Source organism: Juglans microcarpa x Juglans regia, chromosome 6D, assembly GCF_004785595.1.
Source record: "Juglans microcarpa x Juglans regia isolate MS1-56 chromosome 6D, Jm3101_v1.0, whole genome shotgun sequence".
In the NCBI taxonomy this organism is placed as follows: domain Eukaryota; kingdom Viridiplantae; phylum Streptophyta; class Magnoliopsida; order Fagales; family Juglandaceae; genus Juglans; species Juglans microcarpa x Juglans regia.
Genome location: NC_054604.1, coordinates 25,852,998 through 25,872,398, shown reverse-complemented (window position 1 = coordinate 25,872,398; position 19,401 = coordinate 25,852,998). Strand labels below are relative to the sequence as shown.

Here is a 19,401-nt window from a genome sequence, read left to right as displayed (position 1 = left end):
TTCCGCTGGAAGTGGTAAAGGTGGCGGGTGCACTGTCACATATTATCTGGAGAAGATTTTTGGAGAGGTCCACGGTCCCTCTTACAAGATCATTGGTTAGGGAAAACAGTAACATAGGGTAGCAGCCGGAATCTAAGCCGAGTCGCAGGCGACAAATCAACACAGGCAGTGGCGGCGCAGGCAGTGGCGGTGCATGCAGTACATGCGCCACCTGAGGAGGTGGCGGACGAGCAGATCTGAAGGATCTGAGGCCTCTGAAGCCGGTGGGGCCGCAAATGGCTGCCAAAGCCACTCTAGGACGTGGCTGTGGTTGAAAAACCTGCATGGCAAGGGCCGAGTGTGCGCCAAACGCGCCTAGCAGAATCACGCTTTTCTATTGCGAACATGTAGATTGGCGATCAGGGAGGCTGAACCGGCATCACGTGTTGGTCGGAGGTTGTCGGAAAGCAGTAGATTGGCAAGGATCGACGCTAAGGACGGAAAACCAAAGAAAAATCTAGGGAAAAAAAGTAAACAGAAAAATATAAAGATAAAAAAGCCTCTGGAGCTGGCTAGGGGAGGAGGTGGTCGGAGCCTAAGCTCCGAACCCCCTCTGCCCTGAGAAAACAAGGGAATTTTCAGTCTAGAAATTTCAGAGAGAAAAAGGAGAGGGAGAGAGACGGGTAGAGCTAATTGATCCACTATCTCCTCCCTTTCACAATGTAAAAGAACCACTAACCCTTTCTTTTATAATCAACATGTAATATTGTATTAGTACTTTGCTTTACTTATATTTGCTTAAAAAAAGAGTATCAACAGTCAACCTTTGATATCCATATTGTGAAAACAATGGCAAAGAAGTAAAAGTAAATTAAAAAATAAACAATCAATGAATCATAAGATACAAATTTAAGTGGTTCGATAACGTGTCTATATTCACGGAGCTGTATAGAATTTTATTATGTCGAGAAATCACAAAATACAATTTGGGACATAAGTTCACTATTTAGTCGGCCACATCATAATAAGCATATTTATAGGATTACACGATAGAAGCCATAATTTTCAATTTTCTGCGATATTCACTCGAGCGAACTCTCTGCTTGAGTTTTGCTCAAAGCTATCTGTTAAGTTAATGTCGAGCGAACTTTCAGTCTAGCGCTTTCCAAGTAAAAAATAATGCCAAAATTTTTCTTGGAGTCATTGCCCTGGAGCTGTATGTGTTTATAATTTGAGTAGATTTATTAGATTTGTTAATGGAAATTTTGTTTATTAAGATATGAAACTCAAAGACCAAAAAAAAAAAAAAAAAAAAAAAATGAAGTTTAAGGTTATTTTTCAACTCGTCTCTAAACTCAAGAATTAATCATTAAATTTCCTCTATCAAAGAAAAAAGGAAATTTTTAGCACAAGTACATTTGGTGGGGTAAATCATCAGAATGGTTGGGCACCAGACTTGGTGTGCATCTCAAGAGTGCATCGCAAGTCTGCCATCATACATTACTTCGAAATTCAATCAATTGTGGCCTACTTACCACCCATTTTGGCATCCCTTCGAAAACTTTGCTTCCTCATTTAGGGTAAATTTATATTTTCTCTCTTTTGCTAAAAGCAGATATTCATTTTTGCTTCCCCTCTACCTGGTATGTGGAGGATGAGGGCGTACAAAGTTTCGCCGATGTTATGAAACTAATAATTTGATAGAAAAGTAATGTTAAATATAATAATAAGATATGTAAATTTCGTATACTTATTTTAAAAAGTAAGATTTATTATTAAAAAAAATTTTTATGCGGGTTCAACATTTATCCACTTTTTTATTTTTAAATAGTGCGTGAAACTTGCACACTATAAAACTATAAATATCATTTCTTTTGATAAAAATAATCTTACGTGGCTTTTAATCATGGTATCAGGGTATTTGTAGCTCCATTTCTCCTTCTATATTTTTCTTTAATTTAATAAAATGTTGCTCTTATGGTTACCTTTTCTCTGACAATTCATTGAAATTGCTCGACATAATATTGCGTATTTCTCATTTCTTTGTTTGTTCGCATATTACGAGTTACAACCAAACAAACACACTTTCACATACACGAGATGTACATGAATTTATTTTTATAAAATATCTTTTTATTAAAACAATTATTTAAGCTGCATTTGGTTGTAAGATTTAGTTGAACTGAGTTCAGTCTAATTTTAAACTAAATCTAATATCCAAACACTCAATTCTCAAATTACTAAACTCATCTCAACTCAAAACCTCATTACACGTGAAACTCACAACTTTTTTCAACTTAACACATCTTTATACGTGAGATCCACAATTTTTTTTAACTTTTTATAAAAAATATTAAATTCATCTTAATATCTAAATACATTTTAAAATCAGTTTAAATGGGTCCCACATAACTCACTCCACTTCTATTCATAAAGAATTTGAGGATAGAGCATTCTCATTAGCTTGACCAAATTCATATTCAAAATTTAGCTAATATCACACTTTTTTATATTTGTCTATTTCATTTAAATTCAATCTCCACATTAGATTAGTCATTTACTCCATATATAATAATAAAATATTATTAATTTAATAATTTTTTATTTAATTTATTTGTATCACATTTTATAATTCTACCAATTTAATATTAATAATAATTATTCTAATTAAATTAAATTAATATTTATTATATTTATTAAATATTAAATGTAAAGATGTCCAATCCAATATGATGGTTTTTTGACACATATTGACTAAAATTTAACTATTATTAAACTTTGATCAAGTAAATAAGAATGCTCTTAGTTGAGCTCAACATCGAAAGGTAGCTTTATCTTACTACCTATGTATCTACCTTGCTGATTTCGCACTCTATTTCCCAGTCATAATCCCTCTATTCACACTTCTCAAAATCTTTTATACTAATTGCCGCTTTGGTGTTTCAGAAGCAGGAATTATTTCTCATTTATTTTTTCTTGGCATGAATTATTTGGGTCAATTGCATAAGGTCATAGTTGTTGGGCGTATTCGTATGGCGTGGTTCGTTATAAAAAGAAGGGATGCTTTCAATTATTTTCCACGCCTTTGTTTGTTTATTTAAAAGAGGGGGGCCATTCACAGTGGAAAAGCCCTCTCTCAGCCTCCCTTCAATTGGCTTCAACACCTTTCAACTGGCTTTAATGATTCTAAACAGTCCCTTTCATTTTTTTTTCTTGATTTCGCTGAATTGCTGTGCAAGAAAAGACCGTCACCTATCTTTAAATAGTCTTCTTTGATTTTTTTAGCAACATTATAGACAAGGTGCGAACACTTTATGAATTTTTTTTTAAAAAAATTGAGATTTATTATAAAGAGTAGTATTATTTTTATAAAAATAAATTTATAAATTGATATGATTCTTATAATATGTTAAATCTATTTTAAAAATAAAAAGTCTAATATCTCAAATTCTGCGAATATATACATTTAAATAAATACATAAACGTACGAACTAAATTATTGAAGATTTCTATTCAACACATGACAAAGAAAGAGAAAAGGAAATTTCCACTAGGCTTAAAAGACAATTTATACAACGTGGGCCCCTAACTCGTCCCTAAATAATTATACAGATTCCTCGCTCCTAACCACTCATCTCCTACGAACGAATGCCATCAGCCAACCAATTCCTACTTACCAATCAATTTCAGCCACTATAGCATAAGAATTGAATAATGAATTGAAATGAAATAAGTTAAAATATAAATTAAAATATAAATAAAATATTTTTTAATATTATTATTTTAAAATTTTAAAAAATTATAATAATTAAATTATATGAAATGAGATATTTATTTTGTATTTAAACTTAGTCTTAAACGATCATTTTATTCTGTTGACATGATATCACGTAATTTATTAAAAAAATAAAAAAATATATTTAAAATAAAATAACATTCTAAAAAAGAAGGAAGATAGAAATCCTTGATTTTCTATCATTTTTATGTTTGTGCTACCATATCAATTAAACAAAATGAACTATACAACTAACGCGGAATAATACCATTTCTAAAATCTCTAGTCATATTATTTTTACGAGTAATAAATATAATTGTCACTTAATTTCTTTAAAAAAATAAAATTCATTATTAAAAAAATATTTTTTTTAACTTATATTTTAAATATAATTTATTATTTTCAATAATTTTGCTAAATTTATGAATTAACGTGATTTAAGGTAACACGTGAGATCTACTTTTTGAACTTAATTTCTTTAAAAAAATAAAATTTATTATTAAAAAAGTATTTTTTTAACTTATATTTTAAATATAATTTATTATTTTCAATAATTTTATTAAATTTATGAATTAACGTGATTTAAGGTAAAACGTGAGATCTACTTTTTGAATAAAAATTACCTTCCTAAAATCTAATAGAATATATCTGAATCTTCGTGAGTGGGCGAGAGCTTGCGTTTCGGCCAAGCAAACGAGAAAGAGATAGGGAGCGGCCAAAAACATCTTCTCTTTAAAGGCAGGGAGTCAGTCCCCTTTCTATTATACGGTGTCGTATCAAACCGATCGCCTTCCGTTTCCTTCAGTTAGGGTTTTCATTCTCCGCCTCCGAACCCTTCTCCTGAAAAAATCAAACCCTGACTAACTTTTCATCTATCGTAGGTAATTTCTTTCTTTGTTTTGTTTTTCTCTGCCCTTATCGTTATTTCTAGGTGATTTTAACTCTGTTGAACTACTTTCGTTTCTGTTGTGAAGGATCTGGCTCTGTTATTCATGTTTGATCTGTATGCTCTTTGTTTCCGGAGTCTAATTTTGGGCTCAAATCGGACAGATCGGAGCCGGATCTGGCTGATTGGAAGTTTTATACTCAATTTTTTGAAAAAAAATTTGTGTCGGTTCAGAACTGCTCGTTGAGATCTTGGTAATTCTTTTAAAAGTTTTGTGTTTGTGTTTTTGGCACAAAAATTCTGATTTAAAAACTAGTGCGTTTCACTTAAGCATATGCATGTTTGTAGATCAATTCATTCTTTGATCTTTATACATGAATTTTCGTTTGGCGTATTAATTTAAATGAGATTTTTTTTTATTAAGCAAAGGGAATACAGATTTTGAAATTTTTATCGGTAAATTTTTGTTGTTTGGCTGCTTAGAAACTTAATGAAAAGTAAGCGAGTTGAATTTTACATCTTGCAGTCCTCTGCTCTTGTAGCTTAAAGCTAGATAAAGCTGAGGAGGTACAAGGTCGGTGCAAGTCTTTGAAAAAAAAAAAAGTAGATCTTATCCGAAAAAAATTACTTTTTTATGGTGGATCCCATTTTTTTAAAGGTGTCCATTTTTTGCACGCTGGTCGTTTGAGTTCCGCTGGTCCCTGTTTTGGGAAATAATCAACATTTTTGCTGCCAAATTCTTTTTTTCTATTTGAAGTAAAAATTGGTTTTGTATAAATTTTGTAGTTTCATGTTTTTCATTTAATGTTTGAGAAATGAAATTATTGTTTTAGCGAAATTATGATGACAACCCTCTGCCCTTTTGTTTTTGACTTTAGAAACCGAGTTTTCAATTTAGAAAAGTTAAGACCCGAGTTTTATCACATCTGAAGTTTAAAATCTCTCTCTGTTGACGGACTGACATGTAAATTTTTTTCACAGCAAAAATGATACAAAATAAAAATTTTAAAAATCTGTAAAATAGAAAAAGATGGAATGCCCTCCTCCACTGACACCAGCCCCACACGAATAGCTCCCATGGCTGAGTACAGTCTTGGAGAACTTCCTCTCCATTGGGTGCGAGTAGGGATCTTGGAGAATTTCCTTCCCCTTCACTGCCTGTGAGTGGGAATCCCCCTTGTGCAGATGAATGGGGGACCCCCCATCCGCCTCCCATTTTGGGGGGGGGGGGGATTTCCCTCTAAAATTTATTTTCTTTATGTTTTAATGTTCTTTTTAAAATTTTATTTTTTTTCTTTTGTTTTTTGTACAACATGCCGCTATAGCCCACATCGGCCCTTTTTGTTGAGAAATTGACGGAAAATGAGACAGTGGTCTTCAATTTCACGGTGTCCCTTTTTCTATATCTATTTAGGTGTTCCTCTTGTATACTTTGAGTGTACTTGGGCTGCTCCGGCTAAGCTTTGCGCTATTCAATAAAAATTTCAATATAAAGTATACTTGGGCTATGCCTTTTTCATTTTTTAATAAAATTTTCAATTCCGTGTCAAAAATATATTCAAATGTGGTATAATCTCTAGCCCCTTAAACTGTTCATTTGTATTGGGATTTAGGTTTTTGATACTTGTTATTGGATGGATACTTTTCTCAGGAGCAGAGCTGGTTCAAGCTTTAGAGTAAATAGGAAAGGGGCTTTTCTTCGTTGAGTTTTGTTGAGGTATCAGAGAAGAGGAACATGTACATCATGAATGCTAACACAAGCACTAGGTATGGGTTGTTCCTGCGGCCAATATTAAAGTTGTGCATGATCTCTATATAAGAGCTTGTTGTTCATGCTATCGTGATTTTTCCATCTTCGTACCATTCTTAGTTGTGGTTGGTAATCACTTTGGGTTTATATTTACTTTCTATATTACTTAAAAAAAGAAATTATCATGAAAATACCACTTACAAAAATTTTGACTTTTCATACTGGCTGGGAAAATTACACATGTAGCCTGGAACATATTACTCAAGCATGAATATCCTATTTATGTAATGTGAAGAAGCCTTTAATGAGACCACACATTCCATAGTTCTAGTGCATTGGAATAAGATGCCTTTTCATAAAATGAACATAATTTATGGCTGGAGGAATGTGCTATGCATGTGTTTTGCTGTTTATAAATTTTTCCCTCTTCTTATGAATGGGAGGTTTTGCTGGGAAAAAAATGCAGTGTCTTCAGTTGACTGGACTTGGCAACAATGTTGTGGGAAGTTCTTTACTTCTATATGGTTGTTTGTGGCATGGTATTTATCTCAAAATACAACCATGCAAAGAAAACTTTTGGGGCTTGAAGAGTAGTTGTTGATAAATTGAATTTTGAATCATGATGCACTGGTAGTGGAGCAAATTAGGCTTGCTTCAAACTTGTTCTAGATGACTGCATTTTGCAGTTTTTGATGAACAACTAATCTGTAACTTGGAAATGGTTTTAGTTGTTATTTAAAAAATCTACACCCAGAAAGTTGCTCAATGCTCACACTTTGTGCCTCTGTCACCTCCAGATCACTGCACTTGCCATAACGCTCCACCCCCCTTGCTTCCCTTGTTGATGTAGCACCATTAATTCAGAGCCACTGTACCATGGCCACTCTGTGAGCACACACTTGTCTTGTGTCTTTTGATTTCAGGTGTATTTATTGGAAGTGCCATTGATTTACAGATCCTCTAGTATTTTTCTTGGTGATTTAGTCCATGTAGTTGGTTTATGTTGGCATTCATTTGTATGTCGTTTTTTTTTTTTAAATTTTAAAAACATGATTCTATATGTGATCACAGTTCTACTTTCCAGGGTTTGCCATAATGGTGCAGTTTTTGCAAGAATAGATAGAGCTAGAGTTGTACTTTTCTTGTATAGTTGAGCTTTTAGATTTAGAATTGTGGATAGATATTGGTCAAGTAGATATAAATGGAAGCAAAAATCGTAAAGGCATCGGATAAAATTCGGAAAGTTTTGCTTGACTCAAAAAGAAAGCGGGCAAGCAAGTTTACTTCATATTTGAATGGAGTTAACCAACAAATGTTACCCCAGTTGCCCACTTTGCGGTGGTTGCAAGATAAGCCTGGCAAGCGAAGGAAATTGGACGGTTGCAAAAGCAAGCACATGAGTTATGGGTCTAAATTTGGGAGATCTTTACTCAAATATTATTCAAATTATGTGAAAACTGAGACACCAAAGCGTCTAATGTTATATCAGAATGGCGAATGGATTGATTTTCCCCAGGGTATTGTTGATATGGTCAGGGAAGTTTTCCAGGTAAAGAAGGCTACTATGGAGATTGAGTTAAATGGCCATCGTTTTGTCCTTGATTTTTTGCATATGTTTCAAATGGACTTGAAAACAGGTTTACAGAAACCAATTGCTTGGATCGATGAAGCAGGTAGCTGCTTCTTTCCAGAAATTTTTGCAGATGATGACGAACTTTTTGATTTCCATCAACCTAAAAGTGGGAAATATCAAAATCCTGGGGTTGAGGAGCCTTCTGGGTCTCATGAGATCAAGCTGCTGCTGGAAATTGAAATAAATGGAGTGGAGGAATCTGCATTGAAGGAATGTAGTGGGGAGTCAAATTCCCTAGCTACGCAGATTCAAATCAATCATAAACCTGCAAGCAATCACCACAATGTACATGCCGAAGATAGTTGCAATTTTGAACCTGATGCAAAACATGATGAAGCTGCTCAGGAAAATAAACAGATGAATATAGATTTGGTCTCCATGCCTGAATCTGAAAATGCAGAATATGATCGTAATGCTGTTCAGAAGATGTTCGTTAAGGGTATTAGTGCTTTTGGGGGTGCTGAAATTGTTGAGATAAGCTATTGCTCAAGTGCTTTGATGCAAGCTCGCTTTGAGCTTTTCCAGACACAGGTAGAACTAACCAGGAAGTGTCGTGGGGATGCGAATGTTCGATATGCTTGGATTGCTTCTTCTAAAGCGGAGCTTCCTACAGTAATGACATATGGGCTTGGACATTGTGGACCATCCACAATTAAGTCCATGTATGGCATTGGTGTTCATCTCTCAGCTGCCAACAGCTCTCACATAAGGTCGGGATTTTTTTTTCATTCTATTAATTAAAATCTACATTTGAAATGTTTGGTTTTGTATTGTCTGCAAAAAATAAGGGGAACTTTGTTCCATAGAAGGAGAGTTTGAGGATTTTCTGTGACCTATAGGATTGTTATCCCTTTTCTTTTTCTTATACAACTGACCACCTCTTTTTCTGGCAGTGCTCGTACTCTTATCCTTTAAAAAGTAAAGAAATAAATAATTTTCACGTTCCTTCATGTTACTTTGGTTTTTCTTTGACTAATGAGTCAATTGCCACTCTAGGACTTGGACCTGGTTGTTGATACCCACTGACTATCAGTAGCAAGGTGCTATAATAACTCTATGTTTGTTGGACTATTCATTTTTTGTGTGCTCCTTTTTGCTCTGTGGCTTAACTCTGTTGCTTTGAGGATAAAAAAATTCATCTCATGACTCTCATTATCATCCATCATTTATCGAAGCTATCATTATTCTTTATGTCCCTTAGCTGATGAAAGGTTATGAAAGAAGCATTTTGTTAAAGGGGAAAAAGACTCTTTTAAAGTACACTTGGGGCATGTTTGGGTTACACCTAACATTCCCAAAATTCCCAAAATTTCTTATAACTTCATTCCCAAACATCACTTAAACACAAAGTACTTCCCTATTTCAAATTTTAAACTTTTCACCTAATCATTACTCAAACACAAAAATCGATACAACTTTTACAAACTTCAAAACAAAAATATTATTAAAAAAATTATATTTACACAACTTTTTAACTTTATCTATTTACTTTCACAATCTCCAATATAATACTTATTTTAAAGAATATTTTTATTCAATTTTTCTCTCATTTCTCAAACCAATAAAACATCGTCTTTCGAACCATTTCACTAGGGGTGAAAACCAACATTGTCGGTGTGGTTTTGGTCCAAAACCGACACTGCACCGACGTGTTTTACAGATGTTAGAACTGGCTGAACCAGCTGATTAGGGTGAACAAATTGGCAGCCTCGGTGTTGGCGTGATTCTGGTTCGATTCTTTGGTTTCCCGTCGGTGGCGCTGTGAAGGAGGAGGGGAGCGGAGGGTTGTGGCGCTGCGTGTGAGAGAGGAGAGGAATTTTGAAGAAAGAAGAAGAAGAGGGGGGAAGAAGAAGAGGGAGGGGAGGGGGTGGGGTTATTAAGCCTTACGTTGAAACGGCGCCGTTTCATATAATGATAAATGTTAGAACCAAAATAGCGCCGTTTCACTCATTTAAGTGAAACTGCGTCGTTTTCTGTACGTATAATATAAAATATATATATATATATAATTGGCCGGTTTAGGGGTTTGAACCAGGTTCAAATCGGGACCGAATTGGCCGACGTCGGTTTTCTTATTTTGTTGCCGGCAGCCGACTGGTTCCTTGCCGGTTTCGGCCGGTTTGTTTCAGTGACGGCCGGTGTGGTCGGTTTTTGTACAGCCCTACATTTTACTACTATTCACAAAATCTTGAGATACTTTAAGCCTCCAAACATGCCCTTAGATGACCCAGAAACAAGATGTATTTTGGAAAAAAAAAACCAATTTGATAAGGGCGGGTCCAAATTAAAATGTCATATGGGAAGTTAAAAGGATAAATGCATTCTTTTTTTTTTAAACTTTCATCTATTTTGGGACCGCTAAAAAATCATCTATTGTCTTTGCAAAGTGAATAAACTACACGATTTTCCTAAAGAAATGTTTGGGATGCATCATTGTGGGTGGTTATTATTTCATCTTATTGTCCTGTATTAATAAAACTGTGTTTACTGGTTAAAAAAAATTATTTCGTCTTACTAGTTCCAAACAATGAAAAATGCTTCTCTGTGGTCATTGTCCACATTATCATGTTACAGTTTACATTTGAGTTTATTAGTCGTTAGACAAGGATTGAACATTTTATTTAATTACAGTGCAAGTCATTGTGATGTTGACGAAAACGGGGTACGACACATGTTTTTTTGTCGAGTGATAATGGGAAATATGGAGGCTGTTTGTCCTGGCACTAGACAATACCGTCCCAGTTGCAAGGACTATGACAGTGGAGTGGATGATCTTGAAAATCCGCGATTTTATATAATCTGGACTATGAATATGAATACTCACATCTACCCAGAATTTGTTGTCCGTTTCAAGATCTCTTCCAAAGCTGAAGGTGAAATATCACTCCTTTCGTGCGCTCTTTTGTTTCATGGTTATCTCATTTTTCCATGAAATTGCATTAAAACTTGTGTTCTCACATTTTACAATTTGATATTCATGCTAGTTCTTCATTTATCAGAAATAAACTAGTGATCAATTGCCCTGTTTCTGTTTCAAACTTTTATGGAGAATCTTTAGAAGTATTTTAAGAAACAGGCTTCAGCCATGGATCATAGATATCTTCTCTTGGTTGGGTTTTGATACATTCAAGAGATGATTCATCACTGCAACTACTGTCCAGTGAGATGGCCAGCTGTGTCTTCGGCGGATGCTGTATGGATTACATGGATTTTTTTTCTGGGAGTTTTTTGAAAACTTGAGCATTTGGTACCATATGTTGTTCCCTACAGGGCCTTTGGTTGGAAATGAGACTAAGCACGATGTTTCAGGGATTACTACATCTTTTCAGATGCCTCAGGGCCAACGTTTAGAGTCTTCTCCTGTTGATATGGTAAGCATCTTAAATTATTATATGGTGCTTGAATTCATGTATTCTTGATTTCCTTTTTCTTTTTATTAATGTTGTTAGATGCATTTTTCAAGAATTTGCAAATATGGATGCATAAAAAATCCAAGGCCAACATTAAAGTTTTTCCCCTTTAATTTTTAAGGTTTGATTTTTTTAAAAAAATTGTAAGTGTTCTTTTTAAAATTTAGCTGATTTTCAAATTATATTTATTTTAATTATAGTTTTTTTTAACAGATATTTTCTAGTTTTGAGGATTTTTTGGACATGGCAATCAGAGCATTTTTTTAAGGCTTCTTCCTTGGTTTTTTTGACACGTCCTTGTGCGTCTGGTGGTCATGTGGCGAGTGCCATGTCAGCATTTCCTTTCAATAACTTAGCGAGAAGTTGGGTGGGATCCCCTCCGAATATGGTACATACATACGGATTTTTTTTCTTTAAAATTGTACCCTATGGACCAATGTAAATGGATGAAATGACCAAAAAAGAAAAGAGAAGAAGAATCATACTCATTTATTTGCAATGTTGGCTGGATATTTGCACATATGGTCCTAGGGCTGCTACCTACCCTATTATAATGGGGCGGGTAGCTACCAGAACCCCGTCCCCACCTAGGCAGGGTGGCAATATGCCCCTTGCCCATAGTTTTGAATTCCGTTCTGTGGCCAGGATTTTCCGTTTCAGTGTAGTACCTGGTATACTATGAGTAATTTTACTCATTAGCTAGTATTCACTCCCACACCCAACACCTACAACTTTTTTCTTTTTTTTTTTTTTCGTAAGGTGTGGGGTGTGGGGTAGTGAATAGTAACTGATGAGATGAATTTTTCGTATACCATACATCCTCATTCCGTTCCATTCCAAATTTCGGCCTATTTTGGTAAATTTCGGACTGCATTCCATTCCAAACCGTTTTAATGGAAAATTTGTAGTTTTTTTGAGTTTGGATGTCATTTTTGTAAATTTTCAATCTAGATGGTATTCATGGGATCCCATCCGAATATGGTACATACATACGGACTTTTTTTCTTTAAAATTGTACCCTATGGACCAATGTAAATGGATGCAATGACCAAAAAAAACGAGGAAAGAAGAATCATACTCATTTATTTGCAATGTTGGCTGGATATTTGCACATATGGACCTAGGGCTGCTACCTGGGGCGGGTAGCTACCCGAACCCCGTCCCCACCTAGGCAAGGTGGCAATATGCCCCTTGCCCATAGTTTTGAATTTCGTTCGCCAGGATTTTCTGTTTTGGTGTAGTACGTGGTATACTATGAGGAATTTTACTCATCAGCCACTATTCACTCCCACACCCCACTCCTACAACTTTTTTTTTTTTAATAGGCTGTGGGGTGTGGGGTAGTGAATAGTGGCTGATGAGAAGAATTTTTCGTATACTATACATCTTCATTCCGTTCCATTCCAAATTTTGGCCCATTTTGGTAAATTTCGGATTGCATTCCAGTCCAAACTGTTTTAATGGAAAATTTGTAATTTTTTTGAGTTTGGATGTCATTTTTGTAAATTTTTAATCTAGATGGTATTCATGTAATCTAAAAATCATTTATATTATTTTTATTTTTATTAACTTTAAATATGTCCCATCACTCTTTCTTTTTAAATCTCATTACTTCTAATAATTTTTTGGCTCTTTTATTTTTTTTCTTTGTTCGTTTTTGTCAACTCAAGTTTATGATTTTATAAATTATCAATTCTTCTATATCTATATATGGACACACACACAATTACATACATGATACACACATATATATATGTCTTTATTTTACTAATTATCAGTTTATATGTTTAAATATATATAGCTAATCCCGAAACGGTACACCGGAACGCACATATATCAAAATATTCCGTTCCAGTGTTTGAATTGGAATGACCACTGGAACAGAATTTAAAATATTGCCCCTGCCACCCTGATCCCAGCCCCTTCCTGCCCGTATCTGTTGAACGGGTGGGCTGATTTTCCTTTATTACCACCCATAAATCTGCCCCACATGAAATATGCAAGAAAAAAATTCAAAGAAACATACCGATTCGCATATATCAAAAGATCTGCAACAATTACATTCAGATTTAAAAAAAAATCTCCAGTAGAAGAAAGGAGAAGGAAGCGGAAGGAAAAGAAGGAAATAAAAATATTAGGGTTTTCTTTGTTTACATGAGGGTATGCCAGGCAGGTGGGTGGGTCTGCCCGCCCATTAAATTTTTAAAACTCAGCCCGCCTGCCCAGCCCGGGATAACGGGTGCGTGCCGGCACATTGTCATACGGGCCAGGTAGGATTGGCATGCTGTGGCCATGTAGCGGGCCCTAGCTACCCAGCCCTACGTATGGGCATGTATTTGAGGTTTTTTCCTTAAATATACAGGCCTGTTCATTGCTAGCTGTTCTCTCTTCTTGGCTGATTATAAAGTATATGCTTCTTTAATTATTACTTTCGACTATTCTTTATTCATTTATTATTCGGTTGAGGTTTTCAGATTCGTGCAGTTGTTTGATTAAAAGGTGTGTTGTACTATTGGAGTCCCTTTGATTATAGTTCCTTCCAGAACTTATTTTGATTTATTTATTGTGATGGCTGTCATTCATATTGGTGGCCAGATGTGTTTTCTTTTTATTCTAGTATCCTAATAATTGTAGCATGCACTTACTTTTAATATTACATATATATATATATATGTTGTCAAAATCATATATATATTTGGAGCATGCACTTTTGATTAAATTGGAGAGTGCATGCATTCTGATTCTTTCAACCATATTAGAGAACCCAATCATCTTTGCTTGCAGTCACAAACTTCATGATGGAGTTGTTTTCTTGGTGGTTACGATTGTTTGCACAGATGTCAGGAACTGTTTTGAACATTTAAATTTATTCTCTTTTAGGAGAGCATAAGTCAACCAATTTCAGATTCTGGGAGATCCGAGGGGAAAGCTGCTAGTCTAGGTTCAAGCAGCACTAGAGCTCCTAAATCTGCTTGGATGCCTTTTCCCATGTTATTTGATGCTATCTCAAATAAAGTTCCTCCCAAGGCTATGGAAGAAATTAATATGCATTATCGCTTGTTCAGGGTATGTTTCGTATTTTCTGTTTCACTTTACAACCCCCGCCCAACCCTATACCTCCCAATATTTTGTTCTTGATTGAATTGTTTTTTATTCTTCCTATATAATTTTCGTTTTGGTTATTTATCAGGCAAAAAATATAGAACGGGATGAATTTATCAGAAGGTTGAGATTGACAGTCGGAGATACTTTGTTAAGGTCTACAATCACAAATCTTCAATGCAAGGTATGATTCATTGTTCTGAAGATTAGTTGGTGTGAAAAGTTCTTTGTGCTCTTGGGCTGTTGGTTGTAACTTATTGCAAGGAGTAATTTCATTACATGCATCACAAGTGCGTCCTGCCATGAAGTGGAGTGTAGAAATGTTTATATTTACAGTTGTGGAAATGTTCTAATCATTTAACTTATCATAAAAAGAAAAGAAATGTTCTAATCATTTATTCAGTGGCAAATTTATTTGTTTTGATTTTTATTGTCCTGCTAGGTCAGCTGCTAGTACTTTTTGGTGGTGGTTGTAGGTTCATTTTGGTTTTGCGAATGGTTGTACCCAGTGTTGGTGAAAGCGCTAGGCACACTAAGCGCAAACACGGTCTAGAGCCTAGTCGCAGAGAACAAACGCGGCTGATTGAGTAAAGTGCATAATTTTAAAATTGATGTATTTATTTACAAAATACAATAAAAAGGTTTAAAAACAGGATCGTAATATATTTAGCAGTCAGTATTCACTCAATTTGTTAAGAGTATTATGCAACATTAAAATTAAATAGGAAAGTGATACTAGTCTTGAGGATTTGCCCCCCTCAAAGAAAATGAAAAAAAAAGTACAATTTGCTCTAGTGGTAATTTTGAGGGGGCAAATCCACAGGGCTAAGTAGCTGCATCCAATTAAATAATAAAATTAATATATATATATATATAATTAGGGGAATTTTGGTCATACACCCTTTTGTCATGGGGTACTTAGGTTTCGATCTTGTAATTTTTTTAGAAATAACCACCCTTAGTATTGTGAATACCTCATTCTAATAAGTGATAAAGGTAGACGGTGTATGAAATCTCACATTGTTTGAGAATGAGAAGTTCTTGCTATTTGTAATGCCTTGATGGAATGTCCAAGTCACATGACTTATACTCCTAAAGAGTTGGTTAATTATACAATTAGAACTCCGTTGGAACATTATAAAGAGCAAGAGTTTTTTTTCTCAAGCAATGGTACAACACATTGCTTGGGAAGGAAAAGTTCTTACTCTTTATAATTTTCTAATGTCCATTCAGGGACATCTGATAAAATTGGAACGATACGAAAAAGATTAGCATGAGCCCTGCACAAGGATTACATGCACAAATCGGGAAATGGTATTAGAGCATATTCCAACTAGAAATGTGAGACTTGAGCCGTGCCACCTACGACGGTCTGGCCAGACTAGATCGTTGGGAATATAAGGGAGAGTTCGTGTTATCCCATTCTGATTAGTGATTAGAGTATATGGTGTATGAGATCTCACATTACTTGAGAAGGAGAAATTCTTGCTCTTTATAATGTTTCATTGTAGTTCTAATTGTATCATTAACTAGTCATTTTAGAGTGTATGCCTTGTGACTTGGGCGTTCCATTGTGGTGTTACAAGTATGAGTTAATTAGAAAGAGGATTGTCAGTATTTTTGGTATTTTTGTCCATCTATGTTAATCGAAAATTAATGAGAGTTTCATAGATTGCAATGTGTCAAATTTAATTTTGTAAAATAATTAAATTAATATTTTTTTAAAATAATAATAATTATTTTATTTATTTTTAAAAAAATAATAATAAAAAGTAGAACATATTTTATAATTAAAAATATCAAACTTAAAAAAGTGGAACAGTCCCATGGGGTGGCTATAGCCTTGTTTGGATTTTGGAACATATTGAGATCAACTCAATTCAGTCTAATTTTAAGTTGAGTTTAACATCCAAATACGCAACTCCAAAATTACTAAACATCACTCAACTCAAAACCTCTTTACATATGGGACTTACAAGCGGGACCTACAACCTTTTTTAACTTTCTATAAATACATCTAAACTCATCTTGACATCCAAACACATTTAAATTCATCTTAAGTGGGCCTCACAAAACTCATTCCACCATCTCAACTCGTTATTATTCATAAAAAACTCAATTCATCTCAACTCAGCTTAACATCTAAATGGGCCTAAGACTAGGCCTCCCATGTGGTGGCTGAACTTTACTTGAACATATTCTATAAAATTCTCTTGTACATAGTATATACATATATGACACTTGATAGCCACTCATAAAAAGATATTGAATGGCCGTAATTGAATTAAAGTACATAGTTGGAACAAAATATAGCAAAAAAGGCCATGACCATAAAAGCTCAAGATTTGCAGGGATTGACTTTATGCTTACATAAGCCATCAAATATTAATCAATCTAGAAAGCCAACCTGGACTTTTATATTAGAGTTCAAAGGTTATTCATCACATATGACGAGGTGCCATGGTACGTTAAGAAAAGTTGTTTACATCATTTTCAACTTTTCTAGGTCTTGAAATGTTAAATTCATAAATGTTTTTTAAAAAATTACATAAAGCGTGTTTTTTTGTGCATTAAGCTCACACAAAAAGCAGGCTTAAAGCATGCTTTTGTGAATGCACTTCACATTTGGTAAGTAAAGTCCTTGGCACTTTGCACTTTACGCTTAAGCTTGCTTTTACCAACACTGGTTGTACTGGAATTTATATTTAATTGGGTGTTAGTAAATGTAGTCTCAGTTTAGTCGAGAATATGGGGCTTTGACAAAGTCTAGCCATTCTGGTCACGAAATTATGGATTTAATTTTTCATATATTGGAAATAGACAAAAAGTGACTTCAGGTATATGATAGCAAATGTCGCTATTCTGGCTTGCAGTTGAAGTATGAGGGGAATATGTAACCCAAGGATGGGATTTACCGCAACAGTCTATACAATCAAAAATGTTTTAGCAATGACATTGAAAGAATTACATCGTGTAATTTGAACTCGATTGGTTTATGTTGTGAAGTTGTATAGACTTACTCAAAAGTGTTAGTTAAAATGATTTTACGTAGAATGCTTATCAAAATATAATCCTAGTCTTAAGTGAGACGTTTGAAACGTTTGAAACTGACTGGTTGTAGGCGGTCTCACAATGAGGGTTGCCCCTTATAAAATCTCATTTGCCCAGGAAGTACATTGAGCCTGTTTCAACTTGTCCTAGGATCATCTTTTATAGATGTGCTCCTTGTATATTCTACATGATTGAATTGACCCTGCATCAATGTAGTTAAAAGGTTTTCTCTGTCAGTATAGTAGCAAAGTACGACTATATTTACAGGATAAGTATGTTTGGTATTTAAGGTGTCGGGTCATTTCGGCACTTTCGTCGTGTCTCAAATGCTGCCTTTGAGTTACAGTTCAAGGTACACGGATCTAAATTTAATCTACTGCGTGAGGGTGATTCCAATTTAATATATCTTACTGGCTGATGCAGGTACCAGTGAAATCTAAATTTGATCCGGAAGTGCTGAAGCCTAACATATAAAAAGGTTCGAGATGCCGTTAATCAACTGTGGCACATTTCAGCGTTTGAATATGGTGGTGCTTAAGGAGTTAAGATCTTGGACTTTGCATGCTGTAAATGCGTCGACTTCAAAGTTGTGAATATTATTAGAACTGCTAGTAGTTTTACTATTTTATTTTTTATTCGTGATCTAATTTTATGAAGTGGAAGTTGGAACATGGGATTTACTCCGTACTTGTGGGTTTTAATTTATCTTTGTCCGTTGAATTTGCTAGACTTTGATGCTTGTGTTTGAACGAGCAATATTTTAAATATTATCAGTGAGTTCTTATTTTCTTTCCTTTGTTGGCCTCACGATATTTTATTGGTGAGACTCTACGGCTGTTAAATCTTTAAGTTGAAGGGTCTAGAAACTTGGATCCGCTATTTTTAACCATTTGGAGTTGGGATTTTCCTTCATTTTACAAAATAATGTGGAAACTAAAGACAAGCGGAAAAAATAAAAAAGCATATCCGATTGTCACTACTTTTGGGAAATAGTATCTTCTACGGATTTGAGGCCATAGCACGTGGATTTTAATAAAACATTGCTTTGCTGTTGTTTTTGACATGTAACAAGAATTTTTGGGCTTGCTTACAATTTTATGTTTTTTCGAAGTGTGGATTAAATGTGGTTTTCCATGTTCAAGAGCAACTTTCCATGGAATGGGTTTGTGCCCTCACGAGGAAAATTCGATTGTGGAGACTCTACCATGCTTCCTTGTTGCTGGTCTACATGGAATCAGGAGGAATTGATCTTGATCTCTGATACATATCCTTTCCTTGGACTGCTGGCCACGACAACCGAAATGGATTGAGTTCATGTGCCTCGTAAGTACTTTGCGAACCATATACTATACTGTACTCATCTTATTTTTATTTTACTGTGTAAACGTAGCACTTCTTATCGTTTTAAAGTCACGATTACAACGTCAGGTGCCATGACTCGTGCCTTTGCTGAGAGAGAACTTTATATCTCTATTTGGATTGCACGGGCAGCGCCCCTCTATTTTTCTCTGTCTCCCTCGCCTTCCACAAGGACTGCCATGGCATCCGGGTATGATTCTCTGTATGATTATATCGATTCCTCTGGTTTAAATCTGTTTTGGCCTCTGGGGTTCCGTTCATTGTTTTGCAAAATTTCACAATGCCTTCTTTGGTTTCCCTTTTTTTTAATGATTCTTTCTCAAAGTTCTATCTTTTATCTTTTTCGAACTCCACGATTACCCTGTTTCATATATATATTATATATATATATATATATATATATGGGACATTTACCTTTGCAACTACTCGGTCCTTTCCCTTTCTTGAACAACGCTT

General features: G+C 34.8%; 1 protein-coding gene and 1 non-coding gene across 5 annotated transcripts; both read left to right on the top strand.

Annotated features, from left to right (window-relative positions):
- Positions 1-4,424: 4,424 nt before the first annotated feature.
- LOC121234804 (inactive poly [ADP-ribose] polymerase RCD1-like) lies at positions 4,425-18,375 on the top strand. 4 transcript variants are annotated; one of them, XM_041130906.1, is made up of 8 exons: positions 4,425-4,635; positions 6,298-6,407; positions 7,475-8,733; positions 10,655-10,896; positions 11,294-11,394; positions 14,314-14,499; positions 14,624-14,719; positions 18,010-18,375. In XM_041130906.1, the coding sequence occupies exons 3-8, from the start codon at positions 7,592-7,594 to the stop codon at positions 18,058-18,060; spliced, it is 1,818 nt and encodes a 605-aa protein (XP_040986840.1). In that variant the 5' UTR covers positions 4,425-4,635; positions 6,298-6,407; positions 7,475-7,591; the 3' UTR covers positions 18,061-18,375. The 4 variants fall into 4 exon arrangements, with proteins under 4 accessions (XP_040986840.1, XP_040986839.1, XP_040986838.1 ...); XM_041130905.1 differs by having other exon boundaries at positions 6,292-6,407; XM_041130904.1 differs by lacking the exon at positions 6,298-6,407.
- LOC121236321 lies at positions 15,759-15,861 on the top strand. Its single transcript, XR_005934738.1, has one exon. It is a non-coding gene; the product is annotated as a U6 spliceosomal RNA (small nuclear RNA).
- Positions 18,376-19,401: the final 1,026 nt, after the last annotated feature.